The following is an 18,668-nucleotide window of genomic DNA, read 5'->3' as shown; positions in this document are numbered from 1 at the left end:
GATGCCAGAAAGTGACCATCAGCCCAATCGAATAACCTACAGCTCTGCTGATTAATAATCGATGAATCGGCAGAGCTATATTTTCCCCGAAAATATAGGCCAGTTCTAATAATAGTAATAGTGTTATTAATTGTCATTGATTTACTATTCACACCACCAGCTGTTTTACTGTAAACTTGCATGGAGTACTGCTCTGCAGTCTGCACATGCAGAGAAACCACAGTCACATAGATTTTGGTAATTTTCTTTACTGGAACGCACCTTTAAGTTTGCTTGAAGTACACAATGGCTCTTAAGTGCAAAAGCAATAAAGTAAAATAAAACAGCCTGAGCCTATACATTGGCTACATTGAATTTAATTCAAATCAATAGTTACTATAGGCCTACTTCACGTGTGCAGTGCAGTCCTACACTAAAGGCAGGCACTTAAGGCCTTTACAATTCTTTTTCTTCAATTCTCTTTTTTAACAATGGAATAAAACTAGCAGTAGCCTGGCCTACATTGGCTAAATTGAAATTAATCAATAGGCTTAATTAACGTGTGCAGCGCTAAACAAAAGTCAAGTCAAGCCTTGCAAGTATTTTTTTAAAGAATTATCTTTAACAATGAAATGAAACTGTAGTAGCAGTCAAACAACAAACACAAATAATAGCTGCGTCACTTTCTTGTGCATCAAAACGATAAATACAAAAATATATATATATATATATATCCTAGTAGGCCTACCATCAGTTTACAGTCCAAAGGTGTCGATAACCAACCAATTTAAATCAGCTTCACACAAACTTTTACTTCACATGCAACAAAAAGGTCTTACTCGTTTTTGTTCAAAAAGATGAGCGGGTCACCGTTTCAGGCGTTACAGGTGCCTCCGTGTGATTCCCCTCACCAAACAACGACAGCATTGCAGAGTTGTTGTGGTCGATTCGGGGTCTCTTTTCAGCCACTCCAGACCCCGCCGCCGCGGCGGGCCCAGCTCTTTCGGAGGAGTTCTCATCCTCGGTGATCTCAGGTTCGTCAATGTCGTCATCACTCTCGTCTGCTGCTACTGTGGCTGAAAGCAGTGCTGTAACCCTGGCCTTGACCACATCCTTGAGAGCATCACCAGCAAACTTGAGGTGTTTGTGCCTCAGGTCAAGAAACGAGGCGACTGTAGTTGCACTCTCTAACTTGTCGGTTTCAGTCGACGTTTCAGTGACTGTTTGCATGAACTCCGCAGCCTTTTTGGATGTATTTGCAGTGACAACCAGGTGTTTGTTAAGCAAAGTTGCTATGGCGGGATATATCATGGAAATGGTAACTCCTGACTCGCCACACAGGGCAGTAGTGGCAGTCTTTAGCAACTCCTCCCATCACGATCCAGGAGTCATCTGGAAGTTCCAGGGTGCGAGCGTCTGTCAGCTTTGTGAAATTTCGGTCAGAAAGAACTGCAGAAACAGTCCAATGCTGCTCCAGCAGGCGCTCAAACATTTCAAAAATGGAATTCCACCTCGTACGACAGTATTGTATCAGTCGGTGATTCCGCTGATTATCTGGGAGTTGTTGCCGTTGGTCGTCCTGCAGAATAATAATAATAATAATTAGCTTTATTGTCAAATCACGGTTTATAAGTACAAATAAAAGCAAACATTCTATTGTTTGATATTTTCATAAAAAGGGGGGGGGATTAACCTATTAAAATACAAACCTGCTTCTCAACGAGCGCATGTGTTGCTGTAGTGCTGTGATGGAAATGTGACACAAGACGGCTGGCACCAGCGACGACTTTGTGTATATCCTTGAGCTTGAATCCATCATTAATGGCAAGTTGGAGTGTATGGGCATAACACGGACTTGAATTCCAATCCATGGAATTGGTTATTGGTGAGTGTCACATTGCTGGCGTTATCATGCACACATGCAGTCACTTTGTCCAATATCCCCCAGGACTCTGGCACTGCTGAGCCCTCCGCGAGATTCTCTGCCGTGTGTCTTTCTGTCATTGCACGGGTCTGCAATACTGCACTTTCCATCTCAAATCTCAAATCGATGTAATGGCAGGTTATGGTGACATACGATTCAGTTGTTAGTGCTGTCCACCCGTCGGTGGTTATGGACACCTTTGGGGCATCTGTTAAGCGTGTGCGCAGAAAGCTGAACGATTAATCGTTTTCAAACCGAAACTGCGATGTGAAACCACGCGATTAGCGAATCGCAAAGGATGCGATTTTTATTTATTTATTTATTTCAACCGGAGCTAGTTTTCTTGAGTGTTTTACGACACTGCTTACTGTGCTCTCTATTCTAACCAATCAGAAGTGTCCCTGCAGTGCATGTGACTGCAGTGCATGTGTACACGCACGCACCCAGTGCCCAAAACAAAGGAATGATTTACGTCTAGTCGTCTACACGTGTTGGTGTTGTTTACTGCAGCAGAAGAAGGAAACAATACTCATGGCGTCTGCAGAGCCAGACGCAGCAGAGCCCGAAGAAACTCAAACTAGGCACAATTTAATCCCAAAGAGGGCAGGCACTTCGCTGTTATGGAATTATTTTGGTTTTGACCCCACAGACGTCCAACAGGAGCGAGTTTTGTGTAAGACATGTCGTGGTACAGTCAAAACGTCCCGCGGCAACACTACAAACCTCCGCCAGCACTTGTACAAACACCACAGGCACCTCTACGACGAGAACACGATTAAAACAGGTGAAAAACAAAGCAGTAGCACTGATGAAGCCCATTCTAGTAATAAACAGACAACTCTGAAACAGTCGTTTGAAAGTGTCACTCCGTATGAAAGGACTTCGCGGAGGCACCGTGATATAACCAACGCCGTAACGTACCACCTCGCTAAAGACAGCGCTGCCATTAATACAGTGACCAAACCGGGATTCAACAAACTACTCCGAACGATGGATAGAAGATATGCAATACCATCTCGCACATACTTCAGTCAAGTTGGCATTCCTGAAATGTACACGCAGTGCAAAAAAGATGTCGAACTGGAGCTGCGCGATGTGGACTACTACGCAGCAACCACCGATCTGTGGTCAAGCAGAACGACCGAGCCATACCAAAGTTCATGATGACAAGTTTGAGTTGAAGAGTCGCTGCCTGCAAACTATGTACTTTCCCGAAGACCATACGGGAGAGAATATTGCTGCTGGACTTAAGGAGAGTCTGGCTGGCTGGGGGCTCAAAGAAGAGGGCCTGACGTGCTTTACTACTGATAACGGATCAAAGCCATTGAAACCGAGTTGGAGTGGACCAGGCTGCAATGTTTTGGTCACAGACTGCACTTGGCGATTGGTAAGTGTAGTCCCCTTCTGTATAAGTTCTATAAAACTATTTGTATGTATTCAATAACTAGCTTTCCGATGTATTTGTTTAGTGGGTTGGTGCAAGATAGGGCTCTGACTGTATTTTTCTCTATACATTATCAGTTTGAAAAATGCAATACTTATAATACTTTTATAAGCATTTGCATAAATTGTCCAATTGTTAAAATGTACATCTTGTAAAAGTTAACAGCTCTCTCACTCATCTCTTTCTCCACGTTTCTCCCTCCAGAAAATGCTGTGAAAAATGACAACAGAATAAAGTGGGCAACAGGAGTCTGTAAAGAGATGGTTGGCAGTTTCTCCCACAGTTGGAAGAAAAAGAGAGCACTGGGTGAGGCACAGAGGGATCTCCATCTGAAGGAGCATTCATTGATCAGAGAGTGTCCTACACGATGGGGCTCGAGGCAGAGGATGATGGAAAGGGTTTTGGAGCAGGAGAAGGCCTTGTCTGAAGTTCTGTCCAAAGACAAAAAGACCCGTCACCTGGTCCTCACCTGGCAAGACAAAGATGTCCTCGAAGCCGTAAACTCCGCCCTGCAGCCTCTCAAAAGTTTTACAGACGCCCTCTCTGGGGAATTGTATGTAAGCGTGTCATACCTGAAGCCAGTCCTGCATATGATGAGAACAAAATTCCTGGCTGCAGAACCTGAGGACACACCCCTTACCAAGGAAATCAAGTCAAAGGTCCTAGCCTACATGGAGGATAAATACAGCGACCCAGATTGTCAGGAGCTCCTAGACATCGCTACATTCTTTGATCCAAGATACAAGTTTGACTACATGAGTATACCGGCTCTAGGAACCACCAAAGCAAGAGTGAAGACAGAAATGGAACAAGTGGCACAAAAGGTAACTTGTCTTGTTTTTATATTTCCCCTCCTACACAGGTTTGTCTTTAGTTCAATGTTTGTTTTGTAAACGCCATTGACAATGAAGGGAAAATGTACGTCATAATGTCCCTCATTACATCATGTTGTCTCTTTATTGTTAATGGCATTTAATGTTTGTGTTACATCACCATTACACCACCAAATCAACATGAGTTAGACTTTAATATATTAGCTCCCCTCACTTCACACAGGTGTGATTTTTATTTTAGAGATTACAAGAGATGCCAAATGCATTCAAGTTGTTTGAATGTAAGTTGCCTTACATAAAATGCCCAATTGTTCAAAATTATATCTTGTAAAACTGCACAGCTCTCATCTCTTTCTCCACTCTTTCTGTGTCTCTGTGTTTTGTAGGAGAGGGCCCGTGTCAGCACCGCCACTCAGACACCGTGCTTCAAGGTGCAGCAGAGGCAGCAGGACCATCCACTGGCACTGGGGGGAAAAGAAAGAAGTCATTGGGCAGCTTCCTTAAGAGTGCCAGGGTGGCCCCTGGGCCTGCAGCATCCGCTGTGCAGCTGAAGGATGCCATTGTAGCTGAGCTCAACAGCTACATGACAACACCATTGCTTGATGAAGAGGAAGATCCCCTCTCCTGGTGGAAGGAACGTAAGGTACACTTTCCGATGCTGAGCCAACTGGCTCGCAAATACCTGTGCATACCAGCCACAAGTTCACCATCAGAGAGACTTTTCAGTACAGCAGGCAATGTGGTCACATGCGATCGTTCATGTCTGAAACCAGCAAAGGTTGACATGTTGGTTTTCTTGGCCAAAAATCTGAGTGTTGAGAACTAAGTATGGGAACAGGGAAGTGGTGTTTGTTATGTAAGGCTTCTTTAGTGCATTTTATTTAAGTTTTTGTATTTGTTTTGACTTAAACTTTGAGAAAAGAGAACATTTTGCACTTTGCCTTAGCGTATTTTATTTAAGTTTTATTTGTGTGTTGACTTAGCCTTTGAGTCAAATTTTGCACCATGCCTTTAAGCAAAACATACATTTTGCACTTTGCCTTGTGAAAAAACCCAAAAGTGTTTTAGTTCAATGTTCATAGTAGTGTCTTATGCCAAACTACAAATTAAATACTGGCTATAGCCTATAGGTAAAAGTTCTGTTGGTGTGCTTCTGGAGCCATAAGTGAATGACCTACTTATTTCACTGTTGTGAATTGTTTACACAAAATGGTAATTATTTTTCTTTTATTTCTATTACTTAAACTTCATTAAGTACATGTTACTTGGAAGCAGCATAGGCTTTTCAGAAAACTGTTTACCAAGAACATTTTGCACATTGCCTTGTGAGCAAAAAAAAGGGATTTAGTTCAATGTTCATCTACAGTAGTAACTGTAGCAAGTAGCAACTGTCCTGCATCTGTCTGTCCAGCACAGGACAGACAGTCCTGTCCAGCACAGGGCCAGGTCAGTCAGACAGACATGCACTTGACTGTTCAGAGTTCAGACACCCACCTTGTAGAATGGGCCTCAAGTCTTACTGGGTTTATAGAAGAGCTTTCATAGCCCTGATTTTCTTTTGTTGCACCATAATGTGTAGCATCTATCTGATGGTGACATTTCTTGATAATATTGTCCATGTCCACACTGTATAATTGATTTCCAATTTCCGGTGTGCTGGAGAAAATGTACTTGGAAACAATAAATATGATACATGCTGGAACTGGAAGCAAGTCATATCTTTTAGTTTTCATTAGTAAATTAATGTTATGCCATTTTGTAATGTTCCATTACTTTTTAAATGGACACAGTGTATACTAAACTGTAGGAGGTTGACCTAAAGAATCACACCCATGTGAAGTGAGTGGTGCAACTCCGTGTGGGGGTCCCTGGGGGGTCCCCGGAAGTTCCAGACCCACAGGAATGCGGCCAGGGTGCCGGCCCGGTTCCGGCGAACCACTACTCGATTAACTCAAATATATATCGCGAGGCAAATCGCAATCGCAATATTGGTCAGAAAAATCGCAATTAGATTTTTTTCTCAAAATCGTTCAGCCTTGTGCCTTTTCTTTATACAGCTTTTCAATTTGTGTTGTCATCGTAGTACGGCCTGGGACTGTGTAATCAGGTTCCACACATGCCATAAGGTCACGGAAACCCTTTCCATCCACAAAACGTATTGGCAGCATGTCCTTCACTATCATCGTGGTGATTAGTTTAGTTATGTGAGCTGCACGCGTCTCACTGCAGTGACGAGGCGTTGTAGTGTAGGTGGTTATGGGCGGCTGTGAGTGTGGGTCTTTCTTTGTAGTCTCAGCGGCATGGCTACTGCTCAAATGCGAGTTCATTGCTGAAGTAGAGTTGTGGTAAGCTAAAGTCTTTTCACAGAGCTTGCATTTTACCTGCACATCGCTTATTTGTTCGAAGTAGTTCCACAAGGAACTCTTCCTCTTCTTTGGCTTGTTCCATGCTGATTTCTCCATTTTTGTTTAGTGTGGTGGTGGTTTTCTTGTTCCGCATCAATCAATCTCACGTGTGAGTGACTGAGGGGGGAGGCGGAGATCAGACCACCCAAACATTTTCTAACAATGAATAATAATCCCTGTCGACCCATAGCTAAATTAGAGCGACAGACAAACGAGTCAAAGATAGTACAGAGATGGAATATAGATTTTCCATTTTCGAAATTTTTTGAGTGGTGCAACTCCGTGTGCGGGTCCCTGGGGGGTCCCCGGAAGGTCGAGAAATGAACATCCAGACCCCCAGAAACGTGCCCAGTTTGTGTGTGTGTGTGTGTGTGTGTGTGTTAGAGGGCAGCACGGGTCCACCCGGACCCGAGATCCGAACCGAGAACCGAGCCGGTTCGGGTCCAAAATATTGACTTGTCCCTCGGGCCGGGTACGGATCCACTCCAATTGCCACGGGTCTGGGTCGGATCGTTTGAAATGCAGTTACCCGAAATAACCGTGAGGATCCGAGATTTATATATTAAACCCTTCAACTTTAATAATAGGTTTCAAAAATTGACATGCGTGCGTAATTATTACACTCTAAAGTCCATATTGTCTGTTGAACAGAGTCAACGAGGGCTCGGTCTCGTCATGCACCTCGACATGAGCGAGAGCGCTCTCGCTCTCTCTTTCGCTTGTGCGCGCACACACACACACACACACACACCGCTGGCTATTAATGGGGGGGGGGGGTGCTGGCTGCGCAATGTGACACTTGGTGGAGAAAGCCTCGCAGACAATACCACTGCATGGATTTTTTTTTTTTGCAATGGCAAGTTCATCTGGCTACGCAAGGCTAGTGAAGAGTGCCATCCTACTGCAGTAGCGTACAGATTAACACATGTATTTAGTTTTGAGTGTTGCAACCACTCCATTGCAGAGCTTTTTGTGTGTCTGGGTCCCTGGCTGGCTGGCTGTGTCCGTCCGAGCACGAAAATAGCGTTTGGTTGGTTTTCACCACCAAGTGTCACATATTAACTGTATATATGATGATTTCGGGTGTGGCAGTGCAGTGCAGTACAGTACAGTACAGTACAATGACACCCAGGGACCCCCACACGGTAACTGTCATTTCTCGACCATTTTGGACGCGGGGCGGCTCGCCGGGACCGGCCTGCCACCCTGGGTGGCAGGCCCTCCTGTGTGTCTGGAAGTTCCGGGGACCCCCACACAGTTTTGCACCAAAACTGTGCTCTCCTGTCAACTGATTGAAAAAGTAAAAGAGTAAAATAGATCGACACGTCTGTAAATGCCCACGACACGCCGACTCTCCAAATATGAGTCGTTTAACATCCCTAATTGAAGCCATTATTCGTGTCCCATCATAAAGTCCTCATCCATGTCACATCAAAGTCCTCATTGTTAAAGTCCTTATTGTATTCCTTCATTCCAGACCAGTGTGTGGAGTCCAGTCTGCAGGTGAAGATCAGTCCTCCAGACACCACTGTTTCTATTAAACAGGAACCTGAAGACCACCTTAAACAGGAACCTGAAGACCACATAGATCTCAGTAAGTTTCAAGCTTTACTATTTAGGCATTTAGCAGATGCTATTTGTCCAGAGCAACTTACAGTAAGCAAGGTAAGCACATTCATCAAATGTATAGAGACAGTGTAGTATCTCAGTGATCTAGCATCATACTGTAGGTAAACCATGAACCTAACATAAAAGTCTAAACACTATAATATCACACAATAAATAATCTGTACATTGAAACTAGACAAACTGTAGGATGCCAGGTCAACAAATTAACCCAGCAGCTGTCTAAATGCTATCTAAGTTACATTTTATCCTCTGCATAAGACTGCCTGGTTGAAAAGACTAGTCATGTGCTACGGCTAAGCTGGAGTCTGAAGGGGTAAGTCTAAGGATTATGGCAGAAATGTGTATTTTATTCTGATCTCTTGTGGAGCTATCATCAGGGGTGAAAGTGTGTCTGTACTAAGGATGTGAAGATGAACCGGTCATTGGTTTTAACATTAACAATGTGATTTGCATCGATGCATAGACTCCTGGGTCAATCTGAATGTACCATGAATCGGACTAGATCAATCTGAATGTACCATGAATCGGACTAGATCAATCTGAATGTACCATGAATCGGACTAGGGTTCAGTTAAAACATCAGTAATCTGGTCTATCAGTGTTTCCATGAAAAGATGAAAAAATAAAATCAAACCTTTACCTTTTCTCATTGTGTCTTTTCCCTAGACTCCCTGCACCTCCCTGTGTTTTCCCTAGACGTCCTGCACCTCCCTGTGTGTAAAGAGGAGGTTTCCTCTGAAGAGGAGAGTCTGGTCCAGGAGGAACCAGAGCCTCCACACATTAAAGAGGAGCAGGAGGAGCTATTTCAAAGACCAGAAGAGGTTGATAGGCCAATGCTGACATTACTAGCAGTGAAAAGTGAACATGATGATGATGGTGAGAACAGAGACACAGAGCCTGTAGCCAGCACCTCAACTGAACACATGAAAACACAAGGTGGTGTAGAGGACTGTGGAACATCACAACCAGCTGGTGATGACCAGCTCCTCTCTTCACACTGTTCTGAATCTGACATCACTGAAGACTGTGATGAGTGGCAGCCCAGTTAATCTGACATCACTGAAGACTGTGATGAGTGGCAGCCCAGTGTAGATCAGTCACCTTTAAACACACTGAAGTCACACAAGACACAACATGTGGAAGGACAGAAATTGTCTTTGAGCAACAAGATGTCCCGGGACCTGAAACCATCGATAGAAACTCACTCCAATGCAGAGTAGCACAGGGAAGAAAGGTTTTAGTTGTGCAGTGTGTTACAAAATGTTTAATCATGAGGGAAGTCTAAAAAGACACATGATGACTCATACAGGAAAAAAGCCCTCCTCTTGTTCAGTGTGTAGCAAAGGATTTAGGTACTTGTCACATCTAAAAGGACACATGACGACCCATACAGGGGACAAACCATTTACTTGTTCAGTTTGTAGAAAGGTTTTTAGTCAAAAGGGTCATCTAAAAGAACACATGACAACTCATACGGGAGAAAAGCCAGTTACTTGTACAGTTTGTAGCAAAGGCTTTCATGACGGTGGTAATCTAAAAAAAACACATGAGAACTCATACCGGAGAAAAGCCCTTCACTTGTAATGTTTGTAGCAAAGCCTTTGCTGAGTTGAGTAATTTAAAAAAACACCTGAGAACTCATACCGGAGAAAAGCCCTTCACTTGTAAAGTTTGTAGTAAAGCCTTTGGTTTTGTTAGTGCTCTAAAAAGACACATGAGGACTCATATAGCAAGGGGAAATATTTAGCTGAACCAGAGGGCATGGCCATCAGTATAATCCCCCTGTATCCACCTGTTTCCAGTGTCCTATGAGCCCTTGTGTGAAAGTTGTGCATAACTTCCTGATGATTTTTTTGGTTTTGTTTTGTTTTAACCTTAGCTATCCGGATGGGGTAAACAGTGCTAGGTATTCAGGCCATTCACCACAAATAAAGAGGTTTACATTTATTGAAATCCGATTGCATGTGTTGTTTTTGCTCTGGATCGTCTGCCTTGCATTTCGAGTGCTGCTGGATCACTGAATGAAACCCCGCCCAGTGGAGTGAACAGAGGGTGTATCTGTCCTCCCATTGGCTAGTGCCTATCACTGCCGGGTCATAGTTCACCAATGCTGAACCCTAAAGCCAAATTCCAATACCCAAAATCTTGGATAGGAACGCGGGCAGGTCAGGAATTCCCTTCACAATCATATAATAAAGTTTGCGCATCCTGGTGCTTATTCACTATTTCAGGAATAAATAGCCTTGCACATGTTGCCTAATAAAGATAACGATGTGGCCATATGGACACATTGGCCTCGGTTACATGCACAAAATTATGAATTGTCTATTCTGTACTACACTATAATGTTAGTATCTCTTCCACGGCTCTGGTTCCAGTGATCCAGCTGTGTGACACATTGTATTGTTCCACTTTTGCTTTGGCAATGTAAACGTGTGTTTTCCCACGCCAATAAAGCAAATTGAATTGATACACGTCATAAGTGATCGTGGAATGTGCCGTCGCTTTGAGATGACAGCATAGCATTGGAATTTGGCTTAACAGATATAAAAAGCCAGATACATCATTGGCCGTTGCAATTCATTGGAGCGACCTGTATTAGACAAGGCGGAAGTCAAGCGGAAGTGCAGAAGGTACACCAAATAAATGTAATATAAAAGATAGTCAATCCCGGTTGGAGCCACTAGAGGCAAAATGGCAAGGCAAATCCTACAAATGGTCTTCTAAGTAGGTGTGGTTTGCTTGTCCCCCAACATATTTTTTGTACAGCCTACTGCAGCACAATGTTTTGGCATTGTGACATAGTCAGTCAAACTTGTCTTTATATGGAAAAGCATTTATTTTTTCACAGGTGGTGTGTATAACCTGATTGTGAATGTGAAATAAATAACAGATTGCAAAATGTCATGATTCCCAAATCAGCCCACATCAACCAAGATTGTTACGGAAAATTATTAAGCATTGGAACACACATTATATGTACAAATTTATGTCACGTTATTATATATAGAATCTCATCTTAAATATGGGGCCAGAACCCTGTATGTGTAGTCCGTCAGACTGCAGATGGACAGAGAAACACTTCAGATATTTTCCCAACTCTCGTGAGACTGTGTTGCTGGGACAGAGAAGGGTCCATAACAGATGATTTTCTCCTGATTTGTCTCTGCCAAAAAAAGCCATTTTAGTATGAACACCGTGGAAATATTGTGTCCCTTGTGATGATTGGGTCCAGTATTTAGTTCAGTAACCATGGAGCTAAGGAATGGTTCAGAAGCTGTGTTCACGTCCATTCTCCCATTGGAAATGAATGGACTCCAACCTGCTTCCCGTCTCCTAAAAAGGTGTGTGCCCACGTCACGCAGATACAGGAAGTAAACCGGAGATCTTGCTATTTCCGTTTTGGGGCACGCTGCCACTCAAGTGACTAAGACCCGCCCCCACCTTCCTCTGATTGGCCTACCGAACGTCCGGTCTGTGGCGCACGTAGAAGCTTCTGTGACTTCGTTCCCTGTAAGATGGTGCTTGAGCAACAGTCGCCCCAGAGCGGCGTCTACCTTTCTATGTCTATGGAGATACAGAGTGACGCCCAAGAGCCGAAGGAGGCGACTACATTTCTATGTCTATGGAGATACAGACGCCCCAGTGCCGAAGGAGGCGTCTACCTTTCTATGTCTATGGAGATACAGACGCCCCAGAGCCGAAGGAGGCGTCTACCTTTCTATGTCCTTGGAGATACAGACGCCCCAGAGCCGAAGGAGGCGTCTACCTTTCTGTGTCTATGGAGATACAGACGCCCCAGAGCCGAAGAAGGCGTCTACCTTTCTATGTCTGTGGACATACAGGCTGCCCAGAGCCGAAGGAGGCGTCTACCTTTCTATGTCTATGAACCTGACACGTCATTCTTCACACCAGTGCACGCGCGCCATCTGCGTTAACTTGTAGCGTGGGGAGTGGACCTTCTTATACGTGTTGTATTTGGGTGGGCACATACGTTGTTCAGACATACTAACAGTCCGACACGCATTAGTCCATGGCTCTCAACATGCATTGCTGTTTATCCATTTAGGATAAAATTCCTTCTAATTACTAAAGGTTTTCGAAAAAACCTGTGTTTCTATGTCAGTGGTTCTCAACCTTTTTCATGTCAAGGACCCCCAGAATTATCTTTATTTGGCCGTGGGCCCAATATGTTTTTCTTGGGACCCCTCCAGAACCATTTAATGATTTGCGCTACATTTTCACGATTTTTCAAAAATAGCAGATCTACAAGCGTGGCAATCGGTGCTGCGCTACGAGTTTGTAGATCTGCTATTTTTCAATGGCTAAAGTATAACATAATGCTTAAAACACTACAAGGGGTTTCCCATCCTGAATGGGTTAAGACACATGCGTGGCCCATGGCTTCCCTGTGAGGTTAGGGTTAGGTTGGGGTTTGAGGTAGGATGTTGGACTAATGCCTGTCGGACTGTTAGTACGTCGGACCAAACACATGCACCCGGATTTGGGATGACGTCAATGGCAGTGAATGTGTTCATGTGGACACAACAAACCTCTGGCTTGTCGTGCGTCGTCCATTTGGAGTGTTTCTAACCTGTTGTACCAGCTGTACCTTTAAATATATTCAGTCAATCATTTTTTGCAATCACGGCAGATAGGAGATCATTTCCATCAGTATAATCCCCAAACCAAAGTGACACCAGCTTTGAGTGTCACTATGAATACCACTGGTGTAGAAGACTACATAATAACAGCTATTCAAAGAATTGAACATAACCTCAATCATGTTAACTGATTTATTTAGTGTGGCTGCAGTTGGCAAACAGACTATATTTCAGACTAGTCAATAGAGTGTAGCAGAGAATTTCCCATACATTTTTCCATAGATGTTTCGTCATTCTGAAAGGGGCTGGGACTCACTCTATAGCCTGTTCGTGGATATGAGAAAGTGTATGTGCACATGGGACCGGAATTCAGCGCTATCCCCTCGTATGTCCAGACATAGTGTCAAACATTGAAGGCAAAAGGCTGTGATTGACCGGAATGACATTTGTGATTATTTGACTGGTTGAGCACGGAATGTGATGTATTCATGATAAACGTGTCCCTCACTTCACACAGGTGTGATTTTTATTTTCTAGATAGTCTGTAGGCTATGCTAGTGGTGTCACGGTCCATTATTGTTGGAGTGGTCAGAATGAAATTTGGACTTAGACTGTTTTCCGTCTGTGGTACTCGCTGATGAGATTTAGCCTTGCAGACCCAAACCTTAATTGTGTTAGAATATTTTGTTGTGGTTAAATATGATTTTGTCCACAATCCCATGCTGTATTGATGTTGGTACCATTAGGAGAGATAACAGTCCATTTGGTTTCATTTTACACTCTCAGCGTCTCAAGTGGGGTCCATTTGGTTACCAACTCTCCATCATTATGTTTAACTGGGATCCAGCTGGAACCAACCTCAAGGACCACTGGTTGAAAACCACTGGGCTATGCCATATCAACATTGTATTTAATTATGACGCCACATCAAACTAAAATATTTCCAACAGATTTTGACTGTCCATTAGGCCTAAAAATCCACCTTTCAGCAGGCCAAAGGGAGAGGAAATGATCGCTTTCCTTCCTTTTTTCCCAACCTGTACATGTCTTTTTTTTTTTTTGTGATGATTTGAATTTTGTCATGATTATGAATTGAATTCCCAGGAGGACCTGCATGGAAATAAGACGCCAAGGACTTTTTTTTCCTGTGATATCCTCTTAGACTGTTTGACTGTACTGTTTACATTTCTAGCTGCCTAATAAGTATTCAATGAATCAATCAATGAATCAATTTACATCACAACCTTCATTTTAATTATTTTTCTTTTTAAATATGTTTTCTTTCATGTCAGGCCGTTGTAATGACCGTAGACTCAACTCGCTGTACACAGACAGACAGACAGACAGACAGACAGACAGACACAGTCACAATTCAGAGTTTAAATTATTTTATAATTATGTACACAGTGTAATTTGTATACAGATATGAGGAGACTTCATTTAATTAACTATTTTATTTTAAAATAACTAATCTTTCTCTCACACTTGTGGCAGTGATAACCCAATGATTTGTATAGGCCTATTTGTTAATGTTTGTTTGATTTGGTTGTTGTAGTTTCTGCCTTGTTCTCTAAATGTTTTATTTTCCGTTCTTTGTTGTTGTTAAGGTGTACATACATTGTATTGTGTCTAGGACCTCCTCGAAAAGACATAAGAGGTTATTATTCCTATAAATAATTACAATCATCAATCACCATCCTTGTATTCAGTAACAATTACACACCTCCTCCACCAGGTGGCGACAGGCAGCAGGGCCAGCATCCTTTGCTGCGCATGCTCGTGACACGTTGACACGGAAGTAAAAGTGTGTTTTATTTTCAGCCGTAACGGCGGAATCGGAGAGGCGGAAAGTTGTGGAACCTTTTTGCTTGGGATTCTCGTCGTAAGAAAAGAGACATTTTACACATTATTAGTATATTACAGTAGTAACCGAGAGCTTTACACATATTAATATATTACAGTTGGTGAAAATGTCTCCTAAAGGAGGTAAAAGGAGTCAAATGGAGTCTGTACGGCTGAAGATAAATGAACACATGACGTCGGTGGGAGAGGAGATAGTGTGTGTTTTGGACAAACAGCGTGGTGTTGATGTTTGTAGTGTGACGCTTAATGTCAGAGTGTTTGTGTTGGAGCGCCTCAGCGCGGTGGGAGAGTTTGTGTACAACCTCTTCCAGACAGAGATGGAGACACTAGAAACTCTGCTGGAGAAACAGAACAAACTGCTGGACGTGATGCTACAGCCACACATCAGACTACACAGAGCAGGTTAGTAAACATGGTTACATGTGTGTGTGTGTGTGTGTGTGTGTGTGTGTGTGTGTGTGTGTGTGTGTGTGTGTGTGTGTGTGTGTGTGTGTGTGTGTGTGTGTGTGTGTGTGTGTGTGTGTGTGTGTGTGTGTGTGTGTGTGTGTGTGTGTGTGTGTGTGTAGACAATTCTCATGAGTTTTGCAGCTGTTTTAAATCACCTAATTAGTTCTAATCTAACAAGAGTAAGGTCAGCTACATTATGACATCAGAGAGTGTTTTAGTTGACGACAATGCAACAGACTGCGTGCAGATTGTTTTGTAGTAGTATTTTATTTTGGTGATGAAACAACATTGCATGGATTCATACTTTTTTATGAGGGGCGCTAGCCCCTCCTATGCCCAGGTTTCTGGGTTTGTGTGAACACAAACATTGGCTTGTGATTGGCTGATCACCCCATAGCGATGATTTGATTGGCTGAGCAAAGTACACATACATATAGCTTGTATGTCAGGTTTTTTCAGGGCGCTTTATCCCCTCCTATGTCCGGCTTTGTGTGTCTTTGTGTACCCCATAGCGGTGATTTGATTGGCTGAGCATTCCATAGCGCTGGTGATTTGATTGGCTGAGCACCCCATAGCGATGATTTGATTGGCTGAGTACCTCATAGCCATTCAACCGTTATCAGGACGTTGGAATATGGCTAATCTGGCCATACTGGCATACTAGACATTGTGGTGTTTGGCTGTGTTCACCTGGACTGCACGCATGCAGGGTGGTGCAGACACAGTCTGGTGAAGGACTCCCCCTGAACTTGTCATTTCCAACTCTATTGTTGGGGCATGGAAACTAGGGGCTACTAATATTTACTATTTTCTGCCTATTGGGATGTAACTCGGACGGCGCTGAGTCGGGTCTGGTGGCCGTCGCAATACCCCATAGTTTGATTTCCGGATTTCCCAGTATGTTGAGTATCACATACTGGGGGCATTTCTTTTTGTTTAAATGTTTTTTTTATTTTTTTTATTTTACTTTATGTTTGTATGGAGGGACAGACAGTAGGCTGACAGGAAATGGGGAGAGAGATGGGGGGAAGACATGCAGTAAAGGCTGTCGGGATCGGGAGTCGAACCCGCGGCACACTGCCAGACTGAATTACCAGCCAAGGTGCCTGGACCATTGAGCCATGGCCCAGGCCACTGGGGGCATTTCTAAGGTGCTGATCACGAAAATTCTCTTGATTATCGGGTGATAACATCCGAAGCGGGTGGATGATAAGTCCGCTCCTCACTTCACGTGTGTGTGTGTGTGTGTGTGTGTGTGTGTGTGTGTGTGTGTGTGTGTGTGTGTGTGTGTGTGTGTGTGTGTGTGTGTGTGTGTGTGTGTGTGTGTGTGTGTGTGTGTGTGTGTGTGTGTGTGTGTGTGTGTGTGCTGCTCTAGTCTAAGCCAAATTCCAATACCCAAAATCTCGGTCACTCCCACTCGGTCACTCAGGTCACTCAGGGCCATTTCCAGCTTGACCCGGAAATGGTTAACGTTCCAATTGTTAATGTGCTCCATAGGGTTGGGTGACGATACGAATCTATCGTCAATCGTGATTTTACGAGTCCAATCGCTTATCGTTTTTATTAGGCAAATTTTTTATTTTGCAAGATAATATTAATCTACAGCGAAATAATGTAAGTGTGAGCAAAATGTGAATCAATTTGGGCTAGCAAAGTCGTAAAAGCGGCCGGGTGGAAAGTGGAAACCCCCTCCTCTCGTTATAATGGTATGCTCCCAGAGTCCCAGGCTGCAACATCGGGGAACGGGGGAAGTTTAAGTCATGCAGCACTGAGCGCTCCGCTGTCCCCTCGCCTGACTCACACTCTGGCTGAGTAAAGGCTGGAGCCTGGGTCCGAGGGAGGCTAATGTACTGTAGCCTATGTTGTTTACGCTCTGGAGTCCGGACCCATGCAGTTTAATAATATACAGTCACACCAGAATGCACACTGCTGTCTCGTATCTCATCACAACCCAATGCGCGACCCGTGAAGTCGGGGGGGAAAAATAATAAAAGACGAAGTGACAAATTGTTAGCAATAAGCTATGCTAACGGACTGGTGGTGGTGTTAGCTATTAGCTTGTTGCTGCTGCTGATTCAACGCACTGATTGAACTTCATTTCATGTCCGCCTGTAACGTGCAAGCTCTCAACACGTTGCAAACGGCTCTGCAGAGACAGGCACATCTGCGGGTTCTCAACGCGTCGGTCAGCGGCGCGTTGAGAGCTGGTGGATCTGTCTTTTTTTCGATGGACTTTTTTGTTTTGGACTAGAACCGGCGGACCCCTGTACTCTAGACGCGCAGATGCATGCGTGCAGATGCAATGCGTGCAGATGCAATGCGTTGTTTATTGATGATTAAGCCTACAACAATTTATTTATATTACATGTTAAATGTTGCTTTTTTCCTTTTCTTTTAAAAAGGAGCATAAATAAATGTATATGCCTACCATTCGTCTACCAACTTCAATTATGTAGCCTATACATGCATATTACATTTGGGGTAGCCTATTAAAAAAATATAAAGTTATCCAGGTCACATCAAAGTCTTTGTTGTTAAAGTCCTTATTGTATTCCTTCATTCCAGACCAGTGTGTGGAGTCCAGTCTGCAGGTGAAGATCAGTCCTCCAGCCACCACAGTTTCCAATAAACAGGAACCTGAAGACCACCTTAAACAGGAACCTGAAGACCACATAGATCTCAGTAAGTTTAAAGCACTTGACTTTTGACTATTTAGGCATTTAGCAGACACTCTTTATCCAGAGCAATTTAAGTAAGAACATTCATCAAATGTATAGAGACAGTGTAGTGTCTCAGTAGCCTCGGTACCCAGGCTTTCATTTTCGTCGGCGCAAAAAATGAAAGCCTGGGGGAACGCATTGGCCGCTCTGGTCTAGAAGTGGGAATCAAGCCTTCAGGGTGGGCGTCGCTCCAATTGATGTGACATAGTGCTGCACTGGGGGGGAGAGGAGGGGCCGGGGCTGACGGACAGGCCACCCAGAACCAATCAGGGCGTGTGCAAATCTCAGCCACGACCCGCCCCTCTAGAGCCAAAACCCATTAGCTCAGGCTAGCGTCTCAGTGATCTAGGATCATACTGTAGGTAAACCATGAACCTAACATCATACAATAAATAATCTGTACTTTGAAACTAGACAAACTGTAGGATGCCAGGTCAACAAATTAACCTAGCATCTGTCTAAATAACATGCTATCTAAATTACATTTTAACCTCTGCATAAGACTGCCTGGTCGTCAAGACTAGGCATGTGCTACGGCTAAGATGGAGTCTGAAGGGGTGAGTCCAGGGCCTCTTTTAGACGGTGACCATCTCCAGATAAAACGGCAAAGTCCCGTTGCGTTCTCATTTTTTATTGACCCTTTACATGAGAACACACACTTGATGAACGCTATAATGTCGCTAGGTGGCGGTAACGGGCTGCCAAATAGACCAGTCACCCACGTACAAGAAGAAGAACCAGGTAGCCCCCCCTTCACGCAACCCTATCAGGGGTTTGAATGATGCTTCCAGACCACGATGGGGTTGTGGCCGTCGCTCGC

General features: G+C 43.8%; 1 protein-coding gene across 1 annotated transcript; it reads left to right on the top strand.

Moving 5' to 3' along the window:
- Nucleotides 1–14,667: 14,667 nt before the first annotated feature.
- LOC306934145 (uncharacterized protein) lies at nt 14,668–17,836 on the top strand (the record flags this gene model as incomplete). Its single annotated transcript, XM_079516640.1, has 2 exons — nt 14,668–15,083; nt 17,694–17,836. Exons 1-2 carry the CDS (start codon nt 14,789–14,791, stop codon nt 17,834–17,836), a joined length of 438 nt encoding a protein of 145 aa, XP_079372766.1. The 5' UTR covers nt 14,668–14,788.
- Nucleotides 17,837–18,668: the final 832 nt, after the last annotated feature.

This window comes from Electrona antarctica (genome assembly GCF_951216825.1).
Source record: "Electrona antarctica genome assembly, chromosome: 2".
NCBI classification, from domain to species: Eukaryota; Metazoa; Chordata; class Actinopteri; order Myctophiformes; family Myctophidae; genus Electrona; species Electrona antarctica.
The sequence above is the reverse complement of the archived record's forward strand: the minus strand, read 5'-3'. Positions and strand labels throughout refer to the sequence as shown.